This window comes from Homalodisca vitripennis, chromosome 8, assembly GCF_021130785.1.
Source record: "Homalodisca vitripennis isolate AUS2020 chromosome 8, UT_GWSS_2.1, whole genome shotgun sequence".
NCBI lineage: Eukaryota > Metazoa > Arthropoda > Insecta > Hemiptera > Cicadellidae > Homalodisca > Homalodisca vitripennis.
This window is the reverse complement of record NC_060214.1, coordinates 31,999,221-32,025,751: the sequence shown is the minus strand read 5'-3', so window position 1 is coordinate 32,025,751 and position 26,531 is coordinate 31,999,221. Positions and strand designations below refer to the sequence as shown.

The 26,531-nt window shown below is 38.3% G+C and overlaps 1 protein-coding gene across 3 annotated transcripts in view; it reads left to right on the top strand.

Annotated features, from left to right (window-relative positions):
- The window catches only part of LOC124367497 (protein outspread), a 250,443-nt gene that overhangs the window by 118,742 nt on the left and 105,170 nt on the right, over positions 1-26,531 (top strand). For all 3 annotated transcript variants that reach the window (XM_046824355.1, XM_046824356.1, XM_046824354.1), the window contains exon 2: positions 2,776-2,856. In XM_046824355.1, the coding sequence (XP_046680311.1) occupies positions 2,776-2,856 (81 nt within the window). The remainder of the gene's footprint in view (positions 1-2,775; positions 2,857-26,531) is intronic.

Genomic DNA, 26,531 nt, shown 5'->3' with positions numbered 1-26,531 from the left:
ACTGGGCAGTAGCGTAAGACCGACATCGGCACTTAACCTTCTTGGAATAACCGTGTAGTGTAAGAACGAATCTTTCGTTTGTTTGATCTCAAAGGAGAACGGTTCTGCCCAAGGATTCAGTAGACAGCCAGGAGACAGCGCGGCGGGTCAGCGTCTGCGACACTTAACCGTGTAGTGTAAGAACGAATCTTTCGTTTGTTTGATCTCTTGCTTCACCGTAGCTCAAAGGAAGAACGGTTCTGCCCAAGGATTCAGTAGACAGCGCTGCGGGTCAGCGTCTGCGACACTTAACCGTGTTATGTAAGAACGAATCTTTCGCTTGTTTGATCTCTCGCTATACCGTAGTTCAAAGGAAGAACGGATCGGTCCAAGGACTCAGTAGACAGCCAGGAGACCGCGGCGGGTCAGCGTCTGCGACTCAATCAGATCGGTCTCGGTTATCCCGTCAAACAGAGCAGAACTCCCCCGCGGTCTGCCCGTTGTCTCTAGTACCCGTGTCTGCCACGTTTCGCACATGATTTTCTGGCCTGTTGCCATTTAATTGAAATCTTTTCAGTGTGCTATTGGGTATTATTCAGTAAAACGCTGACGCTTTCATGAAATGCCCACAAAGCGCAATCAGTACCTTGTGGAGGTAATTTCGAAAAGTTTTGGAATCAGTCATTGCATAGTAGTATTGTTTTAGGATGCAGTATTCAACAGTTTGGTCCAGACTTTCCACTGAGGTTGTTTGGGGAACTCTAGATTTCAATTCTTCATTGTCGCTGACCTTTTAAAACAACTGCACATTATTTACAGCTAAAATTAAAATCCAAAATATTGTAAGAAATAAAATCCCTATTAGATTAGTAAGCCATGAACGTCTCATTCATAAAGCAAAATCATGGCCATTTTTATACAGAAAGAGTCTGTTCGTGAGGCTCTTTTCCAGATTTTCGCCTAATTGCTGTATACTGTCTCAGTTAAATCTCTGTTATCGAGACGTAGCAGAGATTTAAAAAGATTTTTATATTGGTATTGGGAAGGATGTATTATTGGGAAAAAGATTCAGAGGATATAGGGCTTGTACAACTGTCAATACCGTAAGGTTTTGTAAGTTTCTTAGAAACCATATTTGGTGGGCCATATTAGGATACGCGTGCAGATGTAGCACAGGATTACATACTGGAGTCGTTCATCCTTTTGTGGGACTATGCTGAAAGTCAATGTCTATAGGGGGAATGTGTATGCACCCACAATCGCCTAAACTATCTCCTTCCTCAAAATACGTTTGTACTGTTTTGAGTGAACTCGAGGAAACGTTACTTCAATATTGTAATGGTTGTTTATAGAGTTGAATATAGAGTGTTTTTTTTACCAAGTATGAAATCAAGATCCTTTGCTTTGATAGAAAAACCACGTACATTTCGACATTCTCCAGAAACCAAAATTTAGGACTACTTGCAGAACAACACGTTTCAGGCTGTAGCCTAATCTGTTATTCATCTATGAGTAAAATGTGAACCCTTTAAGTGGGACGCATATTTCGAAAAGGAATTTGCATACTTGTACAAACCCGGAGGCGTTAAATATCACGCTGCGCTTGTTATTATTCCCGTGGAAGCACTATTAGGGAAACCAATAACTCGGTAACGCTGAGCTGTGAGAAGCGGCACAATTAAAATAAGCGTAAATCATGTTGAATGTCTGAGTATTCCGTCCGTACCCGTACTCGATAATGGCGGGTTAATAAATATCCGCACACGCGGCACGGTCGGGCCGACAGTTCATTTGCCGGGGTGAGACATGGACCTGGATCTGCGCTGTTAACCGTAGCATTATGTAGTCAGCAGAGAACTCTATTCCAGGATTGTTGGCCAACTTTTGTCAATCCCGGGAATTCATGACCGATTGTGACCTGTTCAAGGAATTCCGGTTCTTGTCTTCTGTAGGGTTTCGTAATTGATTCTGGTCACTCCGAGGGCTGATTCTTCTCGATTTTCCTGGAATCGATAACTGATCTACGCTTTTTCAGAATTAAGTCCACGATCCTTGCGAAACCTGGCGTTCTGCTCAATTCCGAACTCACAAACTGACACCAGACACCATTGTGAAATCTCTGCTCCATCAGAGAGGGCTTTAGATGATGACCTTCGCTAATGCTCAGCTAGTAGGTAGTTCCTTCCATGATACTAGGCTCTGTGTTCCTTCAGCAATGTACAATTAAAATTAAAAATACATTCTTATATCATTTATATATTATTCTGACAGTCCATTTGCCGGAGTGAGGTATGGACCTGGATCTGTGCTGTTAACCGTAGCATTATGTAGTCAGTAGAGATCTAAATTCCAGGATTGTTGGCCAACTTTTGTCAATTCCGGGAATTCATGACCGATAGTGACCTGTTCAAGGAATTCCGGTTCTTGTCTTCTGTAGGGTTTCGTAATTGATTCTGGTCACTCCGAGGGCTGATTCTTCTCGATTTTCCTGGAATCGATAACTGATCTACGCTTTTTCAGAATTAAGTTTACGATCCTTGCGAAACCTGGCGTTCTGCTCAATTCCGAACTCACAAACTGACACCAGACACCATTGTGAAATCTCTGCTCCATCAGAGAGGGCTTTATAGGGCTGTTCAGAATGATGACTTCGCTAATGCTCAGTTAGTTCCTTCAACAATGTACAACTAAAATTAAAAAAAATTCTTCTATCATTTACATATATTTAAATTTTAATCGGATGTGTTGTTGAATTTTTTGTAAGAATTGTCATCACAATTGTTTGTTTGTTTGCAGGCAACGAGGAAGGTGGCAAAGTGTGGATATCTGTTCGTAGCTCCAGGATGGGACTTTACCAATCCCCTCAACAGAACGAAGGTAGGTTTATTTATTAATTGCTTTAGTTTGATAGCAGATAATAATTCAAGTAAATATAAGTCTTCTTAATTTGCTAGCCTTATACGTGACGTATATCTAGGTTACTTTCTTGATTCTGACCAACAGACTTCTGTTGCTCTTTGGTTGAAATGTAAAGCAATAAAACTGCCTCGGGTAAACCATTATTGTTCCCATATTAATTATTACGAATTTGCTGTTCGACTGGTTTTGTTGTAACTCAATATAACTCAATTTGTTCCTGGGTTTAACATATTCTGTGGTATTGGTAACTGCAGGTATTTCTTCTGGTGCACTGTACTTCTGTTTCTCGCATCCGCACCGACAAGATATGTAAGCGAGTCGAATGGTTGTTGGAGTAAAAACAATTTAAAGTTTAATTATTTTTTCGTTCTTCACTTCTTCACCTTTAAATTAAGAGCAACATTATTGATTTCCAATTGGATCGGTAATTTGTCTCGTATCCTACTAAACGAGGTGTTTAAACGATGTGCTCTTTTTAAGTTACAGTATTTGTCTCTTGGATTTTTTTAGTTACATAGGTCTTTTTGAAATTTTATAATATATTTTTTAATATATAAAATCTACGATTTTCATCTATTAGTTTTTAAATATATGTGGGCAGCAAAGGTTCCGATTTGATAATGATATCCATGCCGATTTTTGAACACTGCAACTTGGATCGTTTTAAAGTTGTGGATTTTTGTAAAAGAAAATGCGTACATGCAGAAGACGGAAAAATAATCACGAGAGACTGTATACTTAATTAACTTCATAAAATGTTTGTCTCGGTTAAAGGAATGATTCTACAAAGCGTAACCAGGGAAATACGACCTCCCTGTAATAATGCGTTGCCCTTTGAGAACTCAAGTTTGTAAGATCATTTTAGTGTTTGTCTAGTCAATATGTAGCAGAGCGATAAAAAGACCAAATTAACAAGCCGTATGTTTGCAGGCGGTAACGTTAAAGTGGTCCATTATGTATTTTGTTTTTAGTATCACGTGTAGATATGCCATAAGTATGCACAAATTTGCCAAGCAGTTAGGTACAATAATTAGCACGATTATATTTGCGATAATGTGCAATAACACTATACGTTTGCGATAATGTGCAATAACACTATATGTTTGCGATAATGTGCAATAACACTATATGTTTGCGATAATGTGCAATAACACTATATGTTTGCGATAATGTGCAATAACACTATATGTTTGCAATAATGTGCAATAACACTATATGTTTGCGATAATGTGCAATAACTAGTTTTTAAATTTGGAACTTTCTCGAAAATCTGTAATTTTGTGTTGTCAAAACTGTAACTGTACAGTTACGGGTAACTGCTAGTTCTTTATATTTGATAGATTATATTATGATTAACGATGAAATGGAATGTTAAATTCTTACGAGATGTGTGTACTTGTGCCTTGTGTATTATCTGTACTATTTATAATTTTGCCCATTTTACTCCACCGGCTATTGCGTGCAAGTAGTAAGTGAGACGGTGTCGTAAAACTTGTACGTCACAGCACCGTTAAGTTGAAGGAGTGACGCGATTTGGAGATGCTTATCACATCCTGCGCAACACTAGAACACAATAAAGTTAGGCCTGAGAGTGCGAGCGGTGTAATGTGCACTAGACGTGGGTTCCCGTTGTGGTGCAGTATCTGATGGCAGTGTGACCTTGCACCTGCACTCACACACGTGACCTCACTCCCTCCCCCTCCCCTCCACCACCTGCTACTTACTTACTCCCACAACATGTCAACGTGCCGAGCAGAAACATGTGAATCCACTCTGTACACGTATGTTCAGATGTTTGGTTACGTAACGGCGGCGAGCGTTAGTGTTTGATTAATTTTAGGCCAATTTCATTTTTAACTGTATTCGGAAAAATGTTATAAAACTCTCAAAACAGACCTAACTGTTTTTAATAAAAACATTCTAATCTTAATAATTTGATTTGTATATTCTTATACGGTTTAACACGTGGACAGTGTAAACAAAATAGTAATTCAATTTCATGTATCGACCACAGTTATAGTTGAAATTTGTACAGGCATATAACTTGGAACGTAGGTTCCAGATGTTTGGTTACGTAATGGTAAACGTTAGGATTTGATCAATTTTAGGCCAATTTCAATTTTCTCTTTCTTTGGGAAAAACTTATAAAACCCTCATAACAGACCTCACTATTTTAATAATAACATTCTGATCTTAATAATCTGATTTCTATGTTGTTTAACGGTTTAACAACAATGTGGACATTGGAAAACATTGTAATTCAATTTAATGTATGGACAGTTATAATTTAATTTGTGTACAGGAATATGGTATATTTATGTGTGGCAATAACTTAATTTGATTTGACAAAAGTGATCGTGTTTTATATATTACCTGAAAAAAACTGCGAATAAAATCATATTTGCTAACTGTTATTTGTCTCCAAAGATTTTATGTATTAATTCACTGATTTACAATTACGATAATTAATAATTGTCTTGCACACCATAAGAGGTTTGAAGTCATGTCCGGAATCAAGTGGCTTGGTACTGTAAGTGGACCGGATTTTCACACAAATGGCGAGTGACGGAACTGAGTGTATGTATATCATGTATGTTAACAAGCCCGGCCGTCATCACGCCGTCACAGACCGCGCCGGTTGCCTGGAGACCTAGTCGTGTCCCAGTTCGCGACCGGCCTACTCCGTATTGTGATATAGGACCCATACATACGCTCGCTATATGCACGGTCGGAGCCAGTGTCCGTGTATCCGCCCGGGCCGCTCCCATATCCTTCTCCCCGGCTGTGGACCATTCAGCCGTCATGTACTGAGTACCGGTAGCGTATCCACAATTGTCCTGTCATGGGTCGAGAACAGGGGGAGGAGGTACCCTCTTAATTAAGGCGATTTAGTTTGGAGTGGCTGTCTAAACTGCAGTCTATGGTTTGTGTGTTGTATTGGTGTATGGAGAGTGGAGTATTACTACACTTTTTATTATGATATAAGGTATAATGTGACGGCTTCCTTTATAGTGTAAAGAATGAACGATATCAAATTAACCTATACACACGCCTCATCTTCAAATTAAAATAATCAAAAATTCACTTGGGAGTTATAATTTTGGTATCTGCACTTACAAAATTAGTAATATTATTAAGGTTTGCGCCTCCAAGTCGGAGGTCCCGGAATAGAACAAACTTATATGAGATGCTGTCGATTCTAGTTTTAGAAGCTCCAAACAAATCGTTGTCATGGAAAACATCGTAAGAATAGTAGGTGAGTGATATCACTGCCGCTGTGGTTGAAACGACCATAACAATCGTAGAAGGCTGTAAAAGAGGGTGAGCGATGATCGAAGTTGGTGCTCTGCAAGAATAATTTTTTTGGATTTCGCAGGATTTTTTGGATGTTAGGACGCATGAAGAGCTCGTAATACTGATTGAAGACCTAAGCTTTACTGATTGGGACGTAAAGATCATGGTAATAATCATGCATTGAATTTGTAGCCAGTGGGTTGTATGGGGTATAATGTCCGGAGGTACATTGTACAAGGACAGACACTCGGTCTACGAGGTTCAAGTTCCTTCCTTACCGTTTATGCAGATGAGATCAGGACTCATTGTAAATTTAAAATACAAAGGTCGGTGCTAGTAGACACAATCTGCGTTGGCATGCTGTTGTGCAGTATCCCGTTTTTCTTACTTTGAATTATGAAGAAGGATTACAAGAGTCATCCTTGGGGGACCCCCACGCTTCTTCACTAACAATCACTCTAATGCCAACACAAACACTGTGATTCAGCAGGGCTAAATCAATCTCGTCGGTGATATGATTGGCCGTAAATTTGACTGGCGTTTCGCAAAGTTCAACGCGGGAGTTAATTTTAACGGCGCCGATTAGGGTCAGCGGTCACGGCAACTGTGTACGAGTGTAGGCGGGGGATGTTACATCGTGGAATGTGGGCTACGGCCAGTTCTTGCACAACGCTGCACGTTCACATTCGATGGGTGGGAACTGTGCCAGCTGCCAAGCCATTGTCCGTCTGTCTGGCTGAGCCGACGCGATGCAGAGGTTGTGTTAGAAGTCGATCCTTCCATTGCACGCTGAGTTGTTGACAGTTGAGACGACGGAAGCCGTGTCTTTCAGTCGTTCGACCTATCGGAGCTTACCATTCTAGATTAGTTTCATTTGATACCTGATTATATTGTTTTTATAATTACTTTTGTTGTGTAATGGTAACCGTTAGAGTTTGATGAATTTTAGGCCAATTTCACTTTTCACGTTTTCAGGAAAAAACTTATAAACCCCTTAAAACAGACCTCATTTTCTTTTAAAGTAATGTACTGAAACTGTGAATGGTGTATCGTTCGGTTGCAAGGAAGAATAATAGTTCTTTCCGCCATTACATTTCCGTGGTTGTTGCTACTATTATCGTGTGAGTCATTTAGCTAATAGCAATGGTCATGACGACAACTGCGGTAAGACACTTGACAGTAAGCCACAACACTGTCACAAAATAGCGGCGGCAGATTACTTTTATATAACTTAATAGGAAATGGCTGGATGCTAAATAAAATACCGAGTTGCATCATCGCTACATTTTTGTGCAATATCTCTCTGGTAACTGCCAAGTACTCGTTTTTTTGGATAAAAACGAAACACACACACATCACGAATTCAAGTTATATTTTCATTACACTGAGTAAACACTCGGGTTTTTTTAATCAGACTCGATTGTGGGTGGGGTAGAGATGAGAACCCTACAAGGACTTAACAATTGTTGACTGGTTTCTGGCGGTTTTCTGCTGTCCCCTTATTGAAGCGATGGATGTTAGGAAGTTATTTTTAAGGTAAACCAAGTTAAAAGAATAACGGAATAAGGCTTTTTCGGCTGTATTCCACCGTTTATGATAGGGCCTTCAAAACTACCTTCTTCCAAGAGCCTTCCCAAAACCAATTTATTATTCTTCTAAATATCGTATCCGAATCTTTTTTTCGAAGAATTTGTAATGATAAATGTTGGGAATTGATACAGTTTGAGGATGCATATCAGCCATGCTGATGTATAGTCTAGACTGCTGCAGTGTTTACAGAAGGAATGCGTAGTCAGCAGCTTCGGCTACTGGTGTGGTGTTGACCTCACTATCATCCTCACTCGCAGCGCTGCTGTGGCTGGGCGCACAGATTGTACAATACCGTTGTTTGCTGCGAATCATCTTATACCTCGTGATTGCTGGATTACAGACAGACCCCAGCTGACCTTGCAGATCTCACCTGGATTCCCGTTTTTCAAGCAGTTCTTTCTTCTCATTGTTTCAGCCATTTGTACTCAGTCAAATAGGATCGTGACAATTCATGAAAGCCAAGAGATCAACCTAATTTCTTGTAACTCTTGAATCTGCAATGGGAGTTTTTATCCCCTTGTCGTCTATGAGGTTCAGGAGCTTTTTTACCTTTGGAAGTATGGAAGTTGAGGAGATAATAGACTTTCTCCATTTCCTTGAATTCCAGGCTAATACGTTTCTGCAAGGAGGTTCTCTGAGTTTCAAGTTTGGCTCGGTGCAGAATCAGCCAAATCCGTAAAAAGTAAATAAAAGGGTAGGCACCTGAGCCTAGTCTAACTTTTACCCTTCCTTTTAGTCCACCGTCATCTGCGAGAATCTCACTAAAGAGACACCACATCCCATTTCAAACGCTCCTGTTTTGTCCGTACAATGTAAAGCTGAACGACGTTTTTTCCTGACGTCTTTTTTTGCAACATCGGACACAGCACGACGCCGACCGTTTGCAGTGACGGCAGGGGTTCGCAAGACGAAACCAGTTCGGTGCCGCTTATGACTGCGTGAAAGATACTACGTACTTCTTCACTTCAATGTTGCAGATTTTCACGTGTGATTTTTAATAACTTGCGTCCTTTCCTTTTCCTGATTACATAATCCTTTAACAATTACGCTTGAAAATCAGTTTAAAGTTCCAATTTTAGGCTTCATAGACGTAGAACACTTGCTGTGTAACTCGGGCGTATAATAACCAAGGGAACAGAAGTGGACCCAAGCAGTAAATATAAAGAGTAAGTGATGGCTGTAGGAGAGCGGGCCGCGCGCCGCTCCGCACCATAAGGAGATATCATTGGCTATAAATTAGAGCTGAAGCCCGACTCTGCACTCATCATTCATGCGGTAACATATGGCTCGGTCTCGGGTGTGAGAGCTTTACCGTCAGCCCGCGGGCCCCGTCTCGAGAGAACTCGATAATTGATGTTTCGTCATGGAGTTTAAAAGTAAGAAGAGATGAAGTCTGTGTACAAAGCAACTATAGTACTAGGCACATCATTGGGATTTTACCGCACCCCACTTCCCCCCTCACCTTGAGGCGTCTCAATTCGTTCCGGTTGTTTACATCCGGTTTGTTCTTCAGAGTTCGGTTATTCTGGTTTTTATTGTATCATTAATTTTGCTCGCATTCTGTGTAAATGCGTGTTAATTTAAATTGTGAAGGTAAATGATTCAGGAAGATAGATGAGAAGTAAAGATTAGCAGCAACGATCACTCGATTGTTGAACTCAGTTGATTATTCCGTCACTAGATCTTCCGTTACAGCTGGCAACACCGCGCCACAAGCCACGCTAAAGAATTTTTTACAGGGAAATAATCACTGGCTTCTCAATTTGTGCTTGATGTACGATTTAAAAAGAGTTCACTGTAGAAAGTGCCTTTTGTTCTATAGAAAAATTAACGTTAATGCCCACCCACTCGCTTTTAGATCTCTAACGATAATCAGACGGAGCTTTAAAATGTTTAGTTTTCCAGATGGTTTCAATTTAATACGTGGATAAAGTAAACAATGGCACTTTAAAAAGCTAGCAACAGATGTAACTAAATACAAAAAAGCTATATATAAAGCTAGCTGAACAACAAAGAGTAATTAATGAACTAAAAATAATCTAACTATTCTGACGTCAGATCACGATGGACGACGATCTGGCAAGTTATCTAAGGTTGAGAAAGTATCGATCGGAAATGCTCACCAACGAGGGCTCCGGTGGTGCCCCGGGCAATACCCTGGAGATAGTACCAAAACTCAAGCTTAGATCACGTGAGCGCTCGTAAAGGTGAACTTTAACTTCGGCACTACTTGTGACATGTGCATGATAGATAGGGACAGAGTGGTTTCCGGATAATACCAAAGTACCTAAGACAATTTATGCAATCGAACACCGATTGTAACACCTTTAATTCAATTTCAAAATAAACCCAGCGTAATAGTGTAAAACTACTATCCAACCCCTGGTTTGTTGGTTTAGAAACCCTTGAAAATATATACCATCCAGAGTGACTTCCTAGGATTGAATACTTTTATTTGTGTCCGAGCCGAATTTCTTCAGTACAGTACATCTGTATGTGGGTTTAGTCTGCTTAAATAGGTTTCAATTTTTAAACCTGAAGCAGACGTTTGCTAGAGTCCAAAGACCACGAGAACGAGGTAATCGAGTAAGAATGTTAAAACGAGAGCGCCATGAGCATAAAAAAATGAGAACATTTGTCATCGTTAAGTGTCACAAAAACCGCCGCCAAATAACTCTCTAAACGCGCAATAATAAATCATGCAAATGTAGTGCTAAACTGGTTTATACGCGTTGTTGCGATTTATAACCTCAAAATATATTTCAATTATTCACGTTTCTATAAATTGAATTCAATTTTTGTAATGCAAATGTGGAGTTCAGCTCTATTTCATCTCTCCTCATAGTAAATCGTCTGAATTGTGCTCAACTCAAAAGTCGCATTAAGTGAACTCTTCCCACCATAAATGTGTTAATTTGTTGAGTTAGAAATTAACACGATACGTTGACTCTTTAATTAATTGCTGTTTTATTACTGCTGTAAATTTACTTATTCAAGCAATGTTGATATAACTACTCTACCCCAGTCTCGAGTGAAATAAATTAGTGATGCAGATCAGTTGTGAGGAGTGGAATAATGTGTGAAAGTAGTGAATGCGACAGCCTTGTGCATTGTTATATAATTTACTCCATGTAAACATAACTAGATCATCTGTTATTTTTAAAGAAGACATTAAGTTATTGTTTATACGTTCTGATTGAATATTTAAGGTTATCTAGTTGTATTTTGTTGATTAAATTGTAATGAAACTAAGAAAACCTTTTTACAAACTAAGGCTATAATCAACAAAATACAACTAGATAACCTTAAATATTCAATCAGAACGTATAAACAATTACTTAATGTCTTCTTTAAAAATAACAGATGATCTAGTTATGTTTACATGGAGTAACAGTTCAATCAAGAAAATAAAATAGTTTCTCCTCGAAGAGGATCAAGAATAAGAAGGATCCCTGAACGTTTCAATGACTAACTTCCTAAATTCAGTGGGGGAGAATGTTATATAATTTACTCCATGTAAACATAACTAGATCATCTGTTATTTTTAAAGAAGACATTAAGTAATTATTGTTTATACGTTCTGATTGAATATTTAAGGTTATCTAGTTGTATTTTGTTGATTATAGCCTTAGTTTGTAAAAAGGTTTTCTTAGTTTCATTACATGCATGTTTGGGGAAGACTGGCAGTTTTCACACGAAAACGCTAATGCTGTTGACGCAGGTTGTTGTAAGTACAGCACTTATTTACCTGTGCACACAAACAGAATGTGCAGCGATGTTTGCACTGTTGTTGGCTGCCAGACTCCCACTAGTTCTAATTACCTAACTAAGTATATTACTCCTTAATACGTTTGGAAAATAAAAACAAAAACATACATTGGAATGTGAGATTTACCAGTTTATTAGAGCTGTGAAATTCTGTCGTCAAATGCGTTTACATTGTTGTAATCCACTTCAAACGTCCAAACACTGGTTTAGATTGATTTTGATGGATTCTAAAATTATTTACCCTCCCTATTTTTTTTTTATTTTTTTTTTTTTTTTTTTTTTTTTTTTTTTATTCAAATTGTTTTACTGGAAAACCTTAAGGGCAAATTGACAACCTTTCATAAGAGGCTCACTTAACCCTTAGCATAAAACTTGAGGATTAGGAAGGAATTTTAAATCTGTTTAGCAAAATTAAATTAGTGAAGTTTTATTAAAACATTATTGACACAGAGAACCGCGATATTTAACCATAGCGCCAGTTCTATTACGTTACTTAGTTTAGCGTTTTAGTTGGATATAAAACATATTTTGTTAGCTTTTGGGGTTTTTTTGTAACAGCATGTCATTTGAGACCACGGCTGATTTTATATTTAGGTTATTCAATACAAACTTTGGAATGGGCAGAGAGCATCGGTGTTTGTCTTCCTTATCGCAACAATCTTGGGGCTTTTTACCGTATTTTTTGGTTGGTTATTTGTTTGCGTATAACCTCTCACTCAATTTTGGGATTAAGTTATTGCTGTCGCTTTTTCAAAATCATAAGCCTGCTAAATACTATAGGATTTTAAGAGTTTTTGGAGTTCGTCTAAGAGAAAAGTTTAAATAGGTCTTGGGGAAATTAGTATTAAATTTTTAACATGAATTAGTATTTATTATTTTTAATATTAAAACAACTGTTGTATCTGGTTCCAATAAATTTCCAACAGCTTCTTCTCATCACAATTAATTAATACCGAGGAGAAAATACTGGAAATTGCAATGTGGAAATTGTTCAGAAACAACTTGCGTAAAGCTTCTAGCACGAGATAAGCGTGTTGATAGCGAGCTAGCGGTCGTCGTTCTCACGCGATTTGCAAATCGTAAACTTGATATTGTATCGCAGAAATAATTTTGTATCGCACTCGTTGGAATGCACACGGCAGGGCTGTATTGTTTTGTTGTTGCTGTAATGTCTATGTAAAGTTACTGATATATATATATATATATATATATATATATATATATATATATATATATATATATATATATTATACGTTGTTTTAATTATATGTATACAATAGTACCCAAAATCGTTGGAAGAATATTTAACAAATTCAATATCAATTACAAATTATTATGATTAAAATTTTAAGTTATGTAGCTACTATGATAGAGTAACACAAGTAAATCGTGATTTAAACTTTTAAATTTAAGTCTGGCTCACCTCATGTGTTTTCGTAGAATATTTATAGTCTGTAGTAATATTAATGGCAAATGTTCTAACTTAAGTAGACTGTATTAGTAGAGTTTAAAATTATAATTCATGGAGCTACAAATTTTCCTTCAATATTCCTAACGTAATGCTTTAATCTCTGTATTATATTTAAACAATTTCTGACATTGTATCGCAGTCGTCAACTTTAATAAATTTTGTAAATAACCATGTACACATTTTCTATACGTCAGACATACATTTTATACATTCATACAGACACATCCATTCCGACATCAGATCCAGCGTTTATTAATTGATTTCTAAATTTCTCAGCGGCTCATCATGAATATATATTTTTTTCTTGCAACAAAAGAGGGCTTGAGAGTCGTCTGGAGCTTGGGGCTTACTATGGCTAGTCTCTTTATTTTATCATACAGTAATATTTGTTTACAAACATAAAGAAAAGTTTTCAATTCCTGATCACAAATATCAGACTGGACACAAAACATGTCTTATGGTAGACATGTTTGGATGAACTCTGTTTAAAAACTCGGTATTTTACTTTGGACCAACATTGTTTTATCTTAATTTGACTTCAGGGCCCACTTGGTCGGAAAGGCATTTTACGGTCTTCAGGAGATCCTTGATGAGCCTATATCTTCGCAGTTCAATCTGTAAATAAACTATGCATGCGTGTAAAACTTATTTTTAGCATTACGTGTATTTTATTTATCTAACGCAACTCGTATGTCTTCTGACTGTACAGTGCAACTGTGTCAATAAACGAGTATTGAGTATAGAGTATACGGTAACATCTGGACGAGAGGTCGGGGAGCAGTGAAAGTGATGCACCTGAGTGTACAGTCCAGTAGGGGTCGCTGCCTCGTTACGTCATTGTGGGAACAGCACATCACGGCCGGCCTTACTGCCAGGGTCGACTCCGCGATTTCTCCATATCGACGTGTTGTTTCCACACGAGTTATAGCTCAGCGTTCCGTCCTTATCGTCTTAGGAGCCTGCAGTTTGAGTTCGCCTAGCGGAATTTCGATCTTTGGAACTTTTAAACTTTTGGAGACAGTATCATCATCGAGTTAAGGACGAGTGGACGATATATTAAGGCAGTAAAAACTCCCATATACCAGATGTATTGTATTTGCACGGGGTTTGACTGATATTCTGCCCAAAGTCATATCACATCTATCGGGCTCAAGTTGTATGCAGCGTAATAGAACGAAGCTTTTTTAAAATAATTTTAGGACTAAAGATAACGTCTACTTTGAGAGGTGCTGCAGACAGTTGGGTACACCCCCAGCACGTGTACGGGCATCTTACGTCGCAAAATTGATCAGCTTTGAAGTGAGGATTTTGAAAAATTTACATCCCGAAATTATAATTCCAGATGTTATTACTGATTTTAGGTACTATATAATGTAGAATTCCACCTATTATATCCTATTCAACCTCTAATAATTCTTCTACAACTCGAGAGATGAGTTGCAATGAAGATTGTTTTATCTCTTTGAACAAGAAGCTTAGGAATTGCACCTAGTCCTAAAAGGACCTTTGCGCTGCTTCCGGAATGACAGTATATTCTGGATGGGTAAAGTTGGTGGTAGGGGCCGCATTTTGTCGAGATCCATGAGGAAACATTTAGAGCATTAGTCTCAGTCATGTCCCCTTGGAAGAAGTGGAAGCCAGCTCCGAAACAGCCTCTCCAGTCACATTAGCAGGGCTTTAGCACGCCCTATATCAAGTACCTTTGACCCTTAGAGATCCCCACCAACTCCAACAGTCATCTCTCGCAGTAGACTAGACCTATCGAACTACTCTTGCCCTTACACCCCAGAATTTCGACATTTGCGGTTAGTGATGTGCCGCTCCTGGACATTCATAAGGTTGTCTAGATTTAAGTGACACATCGGTTATTGCTGTGCCCTGTATGAGTTGAACTGGAAGATTTTAACGAGCCAGAAGTGAAAAAACCTGGGAAAAACTCACAGTGCAGAAAAGGTGGAAAGGAACAACTTGTCTGCGTACTGACTCTCCCAGTTATTGGTAGATAGTTTCCCTGATCTTCCCTCATATCGGTAGAGGACGAGGATTTTTGTAGTTTCTCATCTCTACCTCACAGTGTATGGATGCCACGGGTGGTAAAGTCGCCACGGGTGGTGAAGTCAGCGTGACCTTCCAGGAGCCATTTTCCAGGGTTCCTGGACAATCCAGATAGCGGTGTCCGAAGTGAGACCTGCGAGGGTTTCATCACCTTGAGGTGTCCAACTGAACGAGAAATATAGCAATAAATAAAACACTTGTTGCATACTAATAGAATTTTAAAACGCTTCGAAGCTTGTAACGTAATGTGATAGGTGTTCTACAGCTGTAACAAAAATTCGCACCAAAGTTGTAGTGTTTGTTGGCTGAGAATGGAACATCGTCATTTCAATTTTGTTTTTAGCCAAGATTTCTATTTAGTTGGTATATAAATAATATAGATTCTAAATGGGACAATTCAAGAGTTTTATTAGAACCGAAAAGGCATGTTCCTTTGGAATATCTTTTTCTATTAAGCTTTGTGACAAAAAGCACTCCAAGAACATGAGATGTTGGCGAATTCTTTGTGTTAAATAGGGAAACACACGATGGTTAGTAAGTTATATTTACTGTTCTCTATGTGAGTTTGGCAATTTTAAAATGCCGGAAGCTTTGTCGCTATTGTCGTGTTGGAACCTTATTAGAACTTGAAAGAATGGATTAATTGCACCTGTAACATTCAATAAATTATAAGATCGCAGGTGTTTTTATAATTTCGCCATTTTATTGATATCCAACTCACTTTGCCTAGGGATAGATCGGTCTGCGGGGTTTATCTACATGTAGACGAAGAGTCGAAGCGTCGTGGTTCTTGTGATTTCACGGTTCCGAACAGAAAATTAGCAGATATTTATCGATAGGTTAATGCGGAGGAAGCTGGTCGAGTTAGCGTTACTGCTGTTCCTGGACTGGACACGGTCTAATCAGCATAGATAATACGGTTGATTACCAGCGGCTACCAGTACCAGTCAGTTTACCGTGAGAGATTGACCTTTTCGTCGAGTAAGTCGGTCTTCTCCATCCGAGTGTTTGTACAGACACACACATACTTTCGTATAGTTCAACTTATTTTCCTGCAGAGATTTTGTTGAAAAGGTTATTCCAAAGAGTGCCGATTTTTATTACTATTATAAAAATTGTAATAATTAATGTTTTTCCCTATTTTGGGCGAGGAACTACCATATTCGTGCAGTGAAACTTTTTTCTTCCGTGGGAGGAGTGATCCTATGTTACAACCACTGGAATATCACTTTTTATGGTTTTAGACTTGGGAATAATGCAATTCTTTAGTTATGGATATTTTCACTAACCCTTTGTATGCATTATGAAAGGGTTCAAAGTGACATTAGAAACTGTTGTTCAGTAACTTGCCAGTACTACTAGGACCGGAATACCTCCATGGTCCGTACCTCACATAAAAGTTATTTCCCATTGTTGCAATTGGCCAATGATGCTTGCTGGCGTACGTATATTTTCAGCAAGCGTCTACCACACGTAGTCCTTCATCCTGAATCGCAAACGCACACGAGGATTTGTCTGCAAAATTGCTTACGATTCCACAGTTCCAACGTCTGATATTGTGCTTGTAAATTTTCCTGATCTTGCTTGATTACTAATGTGATGGAGTGTCAATAGAGATATGAGTACGATTTGCAGATAAATCTTATAAATTTATGCAGGTTTAATTACTGGTGTTATTTAGATGCTTATAATAATGACATTATACGAAAAAAGTCTTATTTGTTATAAAAATTATATTTCAATTTCATTTGGGAGACATTTCCTTTGGAAACTTAGGAGGTGCTACAATGCAACCATACTTTGGTCTTTATGATTTCGTTACGCCTTCCATGATCTTTATGATCTCGCACATTGATCTTCCTTAAATGTTGATTCCCCTTTAGTTTTGGATCCTTACTTTTTACTACAAAACTGCAATCACCAGTGAAAACGGCTCTTAATTGAATTAACCCTTCCAGTGATACTTTGAACAGGACGGGTCAACAATGATGCGGATCGATCAGAACGCCATATGGCCGGAGAGTAAGTCGTAGTCACCTGTCCATTAATCAGCTGGTTATTATTCCTCTGCGGCCTGTTTGATGTTATAATTGGCGGTGTGTAGACGTGGCCCCAGCCTCCTAGCTTAATGTCGGGCCCGGGTCGACTCGTCTTCGCTGGCTGCGTTTATTTATCGTGATTACACAGAGTGGATGTTGTGTTCTTAACGGGCAGTTAGCGTCGTGCACCGTCATGTGATGTATATGGAGGCGAGATGAATGTGGAACAAGAGGCAAAGCCAGATGCGACATCGGAGCTTCTTTAAGTGCTATGAGTATGATGTGACTCAATATCTGAATGGAACAATCTCATTTTAAATTTTGTAGCATCTTGAAGGACCGTTTAGAGTGAGACGAAGGACTTTTGTTTCTTCTTTTTATTTTTATACTTTATTTAATCCTTCAATCAATTTGAAATTCCAACTCATCAAGGTTTAATTTGTGGGTTACAAACATTATAGGTAATGGAGCGAGTCCTAGGATTTGGTCGAAATTTTAAGGTATCTCTGGATCCCAAGTACAGTTTTAGTTCACGGATTATTGAAACCTATTACAATTGTTGCATTCGAGCGGCAAAATTGAATATTACAGTTTTAATAGGACAATCTATAAACTATTATCTTAACTTATCTCGCGATAACCGTGTCAAGCAACGTCGAATGAGGCTACTGCTTGGTTGGATGATACATCGCTGAGCGATCCTGTCTGTTGGTGGTGGTGGTTCGGAAGTCACATTTAATAAGCCGTTGAGCTCCAGGTTGTATCAGAGAGGGCTTCTTAGCTCTAACTTCGCCTGGTTAAACAAGACATACTTTACTCTTTACTTTGCTTTATTAGTCCTAAAAATGAAGTATACTTTTGAAATCACACAAAACAACTGTAAAACTTGAAAGTTTGTAATTTTCTTGCAATGCATAGTCTTTATTAGACGGTTGAAAGACCTTAGCAGAGGAAAAAGATTTTTCTATCAATATATTTTTTTTATATCTTAAGTAATGGTGATGGTTATAAATAAAGTAACATCATTTGCCGTACTGAATTGTTGTGGTAAAGTTATAAAATTTACAATTTGTAGTTTTTGGATATTTTTTTTTATTTTATATGCCATCAATAGACTTTATAATAACAATTTGTTTTTGATTTTAGGTAAGTGGCGGATGGAGTTTTTCACATCGTAAGTAAATTTATTGTACAGACACGATTCTGGTTTCCAGAGCTCCTTTCATAATTTTGCAAAGTTATGTTATTCTTTTTAGCAACAATCTGGTATTCAGAAAAGATGTATCTGGTTGTATAAATTTTAAGTAATCGATATAGGACGTGAATACGCCAAGTAGCAAGAGCAACAATAGAGATCCTTGTGGTACGCCAGACACGACTATTAAGACGATTAAGGGATTTCCCTCGTTATACTCTAGTCCGTCCTTGTTACGGTGCCTGAAACACGCGGCCATTAACAGACACTCTCTCCGCCGCGCCGCGCCGCGATACAGTTGATACAATTACCGCAAACTGTGCGTGTCCAGTGCGCATGCGCTGTAACCATATGAGCTGCGCAGCGAAGAAAGCGCGCGGATCTGCGCAGTGTTGCTCCGCCGCGCCGCCGCCGGCTTTCTCGCTAATCGCTTAATAAAGCGGTTATGTTTCCGAGCGACGGGGACGCGGGACGCTTTCGCCCTAATTGACCGGTTATCGTGGAAAGTCCGATTGTGATTGTTCGACTGACTATGGACCGGCCCCCGATCTTTATGGGATCGCGGGTAATTTATCGGCCCTCCTCATTCATTCGACTTTCCTCCTCAGTTTTAATTCGCCGCCGCCGACGCGGGGAAAGCGCAGTATCGGAGACGCTCCGTGCCCTGCGGTCCGCGTTAATTTTGTTCCGCGCTTTTCAGTTGTGTAATTTAATTTGTATGGATTACTTTTAGCCTGAGAATCTCCCAACTGTCGCCGACTGTCGTTTTAATTGTGAGATTTGTAGATAAAAAAATAGTGGTAATCACTTTAATGTTGGTTGCACGGAAGTAAAATAATTATCAGTGTTGTAATGATTAATATTTCCGACTTTGTGTTCAAACTAATTTTCCCCTCTGGCTGGGTGGACGAGACAACTATTAATTCTTCCTCAGTTGTTGTACTTCAAATTCATTCTAATTCGTCGTGCCGTGCAAAATATACTGAATGGAATTACATTGCGTTAATGCAACCAGCGCGTGTAAGGTTGCATACAATTGTTTCGTAATAGACAAAATTAATACTCGATAAACACATAGTTGATTTAAAACCAATATTATTGAACGTTTTTGGACTGTTCACAATTAAACATCTTGCAACACTAAAATCACAGGCTAAAAACAAAAAAAAAGTAAACATTTAAATGTACATTGTATTAATGTAAAACATTTTGCAATCTGCAAACTTATGGAAAGTTCTTTTGAGTACAGTATTTGAAGATCTCCAAATGCTTGCCTTTGATGCTCTATAAACTGATTGAAATCAAAAGTATTTATTTAAATTTGAGTTTAATTTTGTTTGATTTTGTACGTCAATTGGTGTACGACGTGAACCCCGTTCACAGAATTTTTGTTGAGGATTGTTGCCCTTATTTTTTTGGAGTATAAAATCAGTTATTTCTTAAGCCGCGTATCCATAAAAATTCATAGAGTCGTCAAGTTAAGAACGGTTCACGTTTTATCCCTTTCCATTAAGGTTCTTCTGGTCGTGTATATATAACGAGGGCGTAGTGTGATCGTTACATCGGGCGTAACGACGTCGGTTATGGCTGGTTTATATTCTCTCAATTATTAATTTCTTGCTATATCCATTCGCCTTGACAAATACGTTAAGCAAAGAAGATGATGATCTTGAGGGATCGTTTAGAGTTTTCTAGTCGTTAACTTGTCGAAGAAACGATACGGGCGGGTTGAATGAGGCTATTTTATGTTAACGGAGCAGAGGTTGTTTACCACCAACTGTATTGATAGTTTTCCGTTACACTTTTTCAATGGGATATCAGAAAATATGTATTGCAATCAATACGATCAATCGGAATGCGATTGTTTCAATATACTGACAGTAATACTGACCGAGAATAACAGTCGGTTTTGTTCACAAGCATTAGTCTCGTCAGTAGTTCGAATGAATGACAGTACTGATCGTCTAGTTTTCAGTTCAGTCTCAACTTCAAGTTTCCAAAGTTGAAAATTTAATATGAAATAAAAAATTTTGCTTGGGGTTTAATTTGCTTGGATTATCAACCCTGTAAACAGCGCACATTTTCTTCGTATTCATTCTCAGCCTTATACAGTGCTAGACAATACTACTGACAGTATATGGTCTGTAAGCTATACCATACGAGATTGGCCGAACAGGGCGTATAAATTACTTATCGCTAACGTGACACTTGGTGTGATTGATGTGGATTGTCAGTCAGTATGTTACTCTCCATACTGATAGGCCAGATCAACCATCTAGGGTCCGTTACAGAAGATATAAGGTTGTCAAGGAATTACATGTGGTTTTTCCGTCGTTATAATACTTCGTCCCGATTAGATCAAGGAATATAGGGATGATGAATTTTCCAATGCTTCACATTTAATTTTCTATCGATTACTCGGATAGTGAATAGAATGAGTACTGTATAGTGGTATCCAGTTGTACTTACGACAATCAATTTTTCATTGTTCTGTTTCAGCCAAATATATATTTGTAAGCTGGACTTGTCAAAAGACAGTATTCTAGATTGATGAAAATATTGATGAGTTTACTGATCGCAAAAATCCCAGGGTTTATGAAACAGAATCAGAAATTCTTTATTTCTTTGTAATCACAAGTTACAGTAAGAATAGGCCTAAATAGCCACATGGGACAAATCCTGTTCGTACCTGTAAATTCTACTAAAATATTATTCGCTTACTATACAAAGAGAAAGAAAAGGGAACAAAACACAAGAAAGCACAGAAAATACAATAACTTCTACATGAAATATATGTGCAGTATTTATTAATATAAATAGGTCCATACTAAGACTGCTACAGAATAGTTGTAGCCATACTTAATTACACCAACTGCCGCAATTGACTAGCACTAAAGAAATAATTTTCTTCTTTTTTTTATCAAAGATTTGAAAAAATATGCAAATAATCAAAGTAATAAATGTATTGAAATATTATTTTTTAAATGAGCAAGACCCGGATTTACATTTACTTTCAAATAAGTTACAAAGTGACAAATTAAAATTTGTTATAATAATGTATGAAGTGAAAGTTTGACTTTACAGACATTAAAATACTCGATTAGACGCGGGAAGACCTGCTGTAACACAGGGCTTGTGTAGGTAGTCTCCGTCAGTAATTTTACGTATTCAAACGTACTCAGGGCTGATTAGTAGATCCGCGTAATCAGCTCGGGTACCTCCATAAGCTAGGCGGTGATCAGTTTTTTGTATAAACCTGCAAGTGAAACCTGCAGATCCCTTACACGAGAATGTATTGTTCTATGTAGAAATATCACGATATAGAAAGAGTTTGTGCAAATATCAGCAGCTTTTACCACTCTGGGGACTTGCATGCCAACGTATTGTGCATGTCTAATGAAATTGTGTTGTGTAATCTCAGTTATCACTGAATCATGATGCGCGAAGGTGTATAGTAAAACGTATTTTATGTTTAGTTGACTTACTGAAAGTATTTTCGTCTCCTAAGAAAGTTAGATTGAGGAGTAGCGTTTCGGTTTGATTAAACCCAGATTTTATTTCTGATTTTTGCAAAGCGGAAAGTGGGTAGATTAGGGTTTTTCGAGCGTCTCCCCAAGCAACTATTCCGTACAACAGGATAGACTGCGCACAAGCAAAGTATACATACTTTCTTTGATCGTAATTTAGTATCCGACTAAGTTGATAAGAAGCATTAAATGTTCTCAATCCTGCTATCAAATTTAAATTTCGAATCCTTAGAATTGTTAGTGGTTCTTAAGATAAAGTCAGCTGTGTCTGACAGGCGCCACAAAGAGCGACTCAACTGGTAGCAACATTTTTGGACTCAAGAATTGTATTAGTTTTTATTTAATGCTATCACTGACCACAATACTTGTAAGAGTGGTCAGTGTTTTCCAGAGAAATTTCCATTTAATTTGTTTTGTGCATTATCCTCATTTATTTTATAACTAGGCCAGTGAAGACGAGGTTAAATAGTTGTCAATACTACTTTTTTATTTTTTTTTATCTACTATAACATAAAGTGGTTTGGTTTCGAGCCTTTGTAGAAAATATTACAAGTGTCCTAAGGACTTTCCAGCAGTGGAAACTTTTAAACATACAGAGAATTCAAAACGAGCTATTCCATCACTTTCTTTCTCATTAATAAATGTATGTATTTACCAATTTTCTAAATGGCCACAGTTTTTCAGTAATCATCCTTAGATTAAAATCTGCTATACCTTTGGGGGAAAATAAAAAATAAAAGAAGTTTAGAAATTTCTAGTCTGAAATTGCAAGGTTTTCAATTAGAGAAACTGAAGTTACAAAACTGTAAAATTGGTAAATACAAAACACATATTTATTGTGAATTAAAAGTAGGTGAAAATTCTTTATATAAAATTCGCTACTTTTGTGCAGATTTACGAGGTTTCAACTATGATACGCTTACAAATGATTCTGTGTGTCTTCATAACGCATCCATTTTAAATAGCATATAACATTATCTTGAACAGTTTGAATTAGTTATCCATATTAAGCCTGCTCCGTTCCTCCTAACCATTAAACTACATGAATGGTGAGTGTGGGGGGAGGGGGGTTGTTATCGTGATTAGCGTGTGTTTGATTTATGGTCGAAGGGCTTCAGTGAGAGGACGATCAGTCACAAGGCCCTGCACGTCACGGCGTGCCGGCACAGGCGTGTGTGTTCGTGTCAGTCCTTGTGAGGGTCTGGTGGAGTCCGAGCCAACAGGATACTGTACGGCGTACACGGAAGTGTGCGTGTGGATACATACAACATCGGTGAGCCGCGACTGTTGAAGAACAAAGCCAGCAAAAGTAAAATAGCCGAAAAAGAAAAAAAAGGAATGGAAAATGAAGGAAAGTATCCATAGTATTCTTTTTTTATTCAACCAATATCCAAACGTGGGATAGGTGGAAAAGATACTTGACATTTTCCTACTAGTACAGCGCTCGGGTCCTGTTCAACATTCTAAACAATCTTCTTAGTAAGTACCTCGGGGAAACCTAGCCTCGAATTTCCTAAAAGTCGCCTTCCATAATTCTGCAACAACAATTAAGGGCTTAAATGTTGTTGGGCTCAAAATTTAAGATTCATTTCAGAGGTCAAACTCACAATCGTTTCATTAAAATTGTGATATTGTAAATATTCCTCACTGATACAAAAGCATAATCATGTATCTAAGGTGAAAGCCTACTGAAAAAAACTATACCTTGTGTTGTATTTCAAACATTATAGGAACTTCGGTTTTTTACGTACGCATTCTTGTTTCAAATTAAGTCGAAATTTTAAACAAGTAATGCAGACTTTGAAACATGTGTTGGTTTGTTTTTATTTAATAATATCACTAAACATATTTCTGGTGCGGGGATTGTTTTACTTTTTCCGCACTGCTTCTTAATAACAACAGGTGTTTTGGCGCCACTCGTCGCGCGCGCCTGTGATCCAGACCGACGTTCCTTACGCCTTATGTAACCGCGTTCCAATGTCCCGCCTGTCGGCACGCGGAAACCATGTGAGGAAAGTAAACGTGACGGTCCGCACCTGAGGAAGCACGAGCTTTCCAGTAGAAAGGTCGCTGTACTTTCCCCCTGCGCAGTGCGGCCCTCTCGGAGGCGGACGACTCCGGAATCGAAGCCGGGGGTTTCACCGGCCGACGTGACCGGACCACATTTGATTGCCGCCAAATTATTGGGTTCCCCGCCAAAAATCGTGGGGCGGTTCCGCAATCGCACTTTTGTTTGTTGCTCGGAGTCGGGAAAATGGTAATGGGCTCGCAATTTTCCCTCCGCCATCGGACCTCTGATGTTGGCCCGTTAGAATGTCGTGGCTCGCCTTTATGTAATAAGTTTGTTGAGACAGCCAATTCTACTGTTACATAGGCAAACATAACGTTGGTGACAATTCTATGGCATTAGTCGAGGAATAATTATGGTTTAGTAGTTAGTTTAATGGCTAAACTAGAATTTAATGGTATTTCAAAGGCTCTTTCATCCTCACGTGCAGAATAATTAATTGCAGGTAGAAGCAAACATGGATCTCCCCCCATTTCCCTTTGAAGTATTGGCTGGATTTTAAGAAAAGTCGTAAATAATCAGGTTCTCCAAAATGATCATAATTCTTGGAAGTTTCCAAATTATATATGCTGTGCCAATACTTGGTCTGCAAAACCATTGGTTGTCCTCAAATAAATGGTCAAATTAGAATACAGTTGTTCTTGGTTTTCTGTTCTCTCTTCAATACATGTCTGGATCATACAACTGTTTTATGTCGTTGGGTGCTTAAGCCTTTAGTATGTGTTCCATCTTGGGAAGAAAATCTCAACGTTTGAAATTGTGTTTAGATCCACGCACCAAACAGGATTACTCTCTAGCGACTAGATCTCCAGCTGTTCTAGAACTCCATGAGCGATAGGTGTATAGACTACATCTGACGTTTCGGCAGATCATGTGGAATAAAGGCCGTTGACTTTATTGATGAATGTTGTGAGCGGAAGGGCTCCTGACAGAAAATCACTTTTGTTAGGATGCTCAAGATAAATTAATCACACCAACAGTCGCGTCTTCATCCCAATTGGCCTGGCCTATCAATCATTGTCGAAAATTCACCGTTACTTTTCATCATCAACTAATTTTACACTCGACCATTTAGTAAAAAAAAAAACAATTAAAACTTTTCGGCTCGTCACTTATTTGTTTAGAAAATTAACTGTAAAACTAAATTTTGTTTGCTTATAAATGGGATAAATTATCTCCGTTTAATTCATTCAGTGCTGACAAAATTTTTAGTTTTATCTTAAGAAATAGGCTTATGAGTAAATTTTCACCATTCATAAGTTTAAAATAGCGCTTAAAATGGATAAATATTCTTTCCGGAAGATGTTTATGTTTGGAATGTTTTAATGGTATTATTATATTTTTACATCGTTCCAACTTTCCTCTGCCTCTGGTAATGTAATTAATTAGTGAAATACAACGGCTAGTAGGGCATGTAAGAGGAAACGCTGAGCCTCAGTTTTGCACCAGTGACTTATTCAGGAGAGAGCACGTTCCCGTTCCCCAACCTGCCTCGGCCAAACAATTATCTCTTCTTACAAGGGTATACAAGTCTTGAACTAATAACGTTTCTGATTGCACATTTCACTAATCTTTTTAGTGTTACGAATTGAAGAGGAGTCGTGAGAAATATTTATGTAGGAGTGTTTGCTTTACTTTCCTTTCACCCAACCATGTGATCAGGATGAAACAACGGATGAATCGTATGTAATGTATTTCAGAGTTAGACATTTAGAATAGTACATTCGATTTGGACTTCTTTTCTTTGTTTATTATGGCCACTTTTACAAATACTAAACGGTATAATTATATATAAATTTAAAACAAAAACTCCAATAATATTGTACTATACAATTACTATATATTAATATACTATATATTATTATTGTAACCACTTTTATTCAGTTATGTGGGCCTGATGATGTGTTAATTGAGCACGAAAGACCTCACAGAAATAAAAAAAAATATATATTATTGGAGTGTTTGTTTTAAATTTAGAACTAATTACAATAATAACAGAACTTCTAGATTGTGTTGTAATATAAATTTTAAATTGACATTTCCAGTTTCCTACCCGTTAACATATCCTGCAAGCTTAGTGTAGGAATTTCTATTATTGTACCATGATTCAGTAAAGCAATTTCTCTATGTTTTTATTTGAATTTTCCGAATATTCTATGTTTTTATTAATATTTCCAAACTATGAGGTAAATCCCCCCCTCCTACCCTTCCAACATGAGTTGTGATGTGTTTGGGATCTCCGAACTGAAATTCTAGATACGCTATTGTTTGACGCAGTTGATTTTTCTCTGTGAACAAGCTACTTGGGTTCTCTAGTGTGGGAAACGAGATATGTCACCAATTTCCCAACGGCCTAATCGGCTAATTTCCCAACGGCCTGCGACAGGTGCGCTACGGCATCCGGCGGCGAGGTGCGGCACTTCACGCGGCACGGCTCCATTCATAACATCGCGGTCACGAGATCACCCTTATCACATGCCGTACTCCCCCCCTCCCCCTGGCCACCTCACCATTAAGTGCGCCGTTGGTCTCCCACATTACGGGCCCGAGAACCGAGTCACGCGTGATCACCTCCGGCCTGGCCCTCCGCGGGAATAGGGAATTTGGTAACACCTCTCGCTCTCGT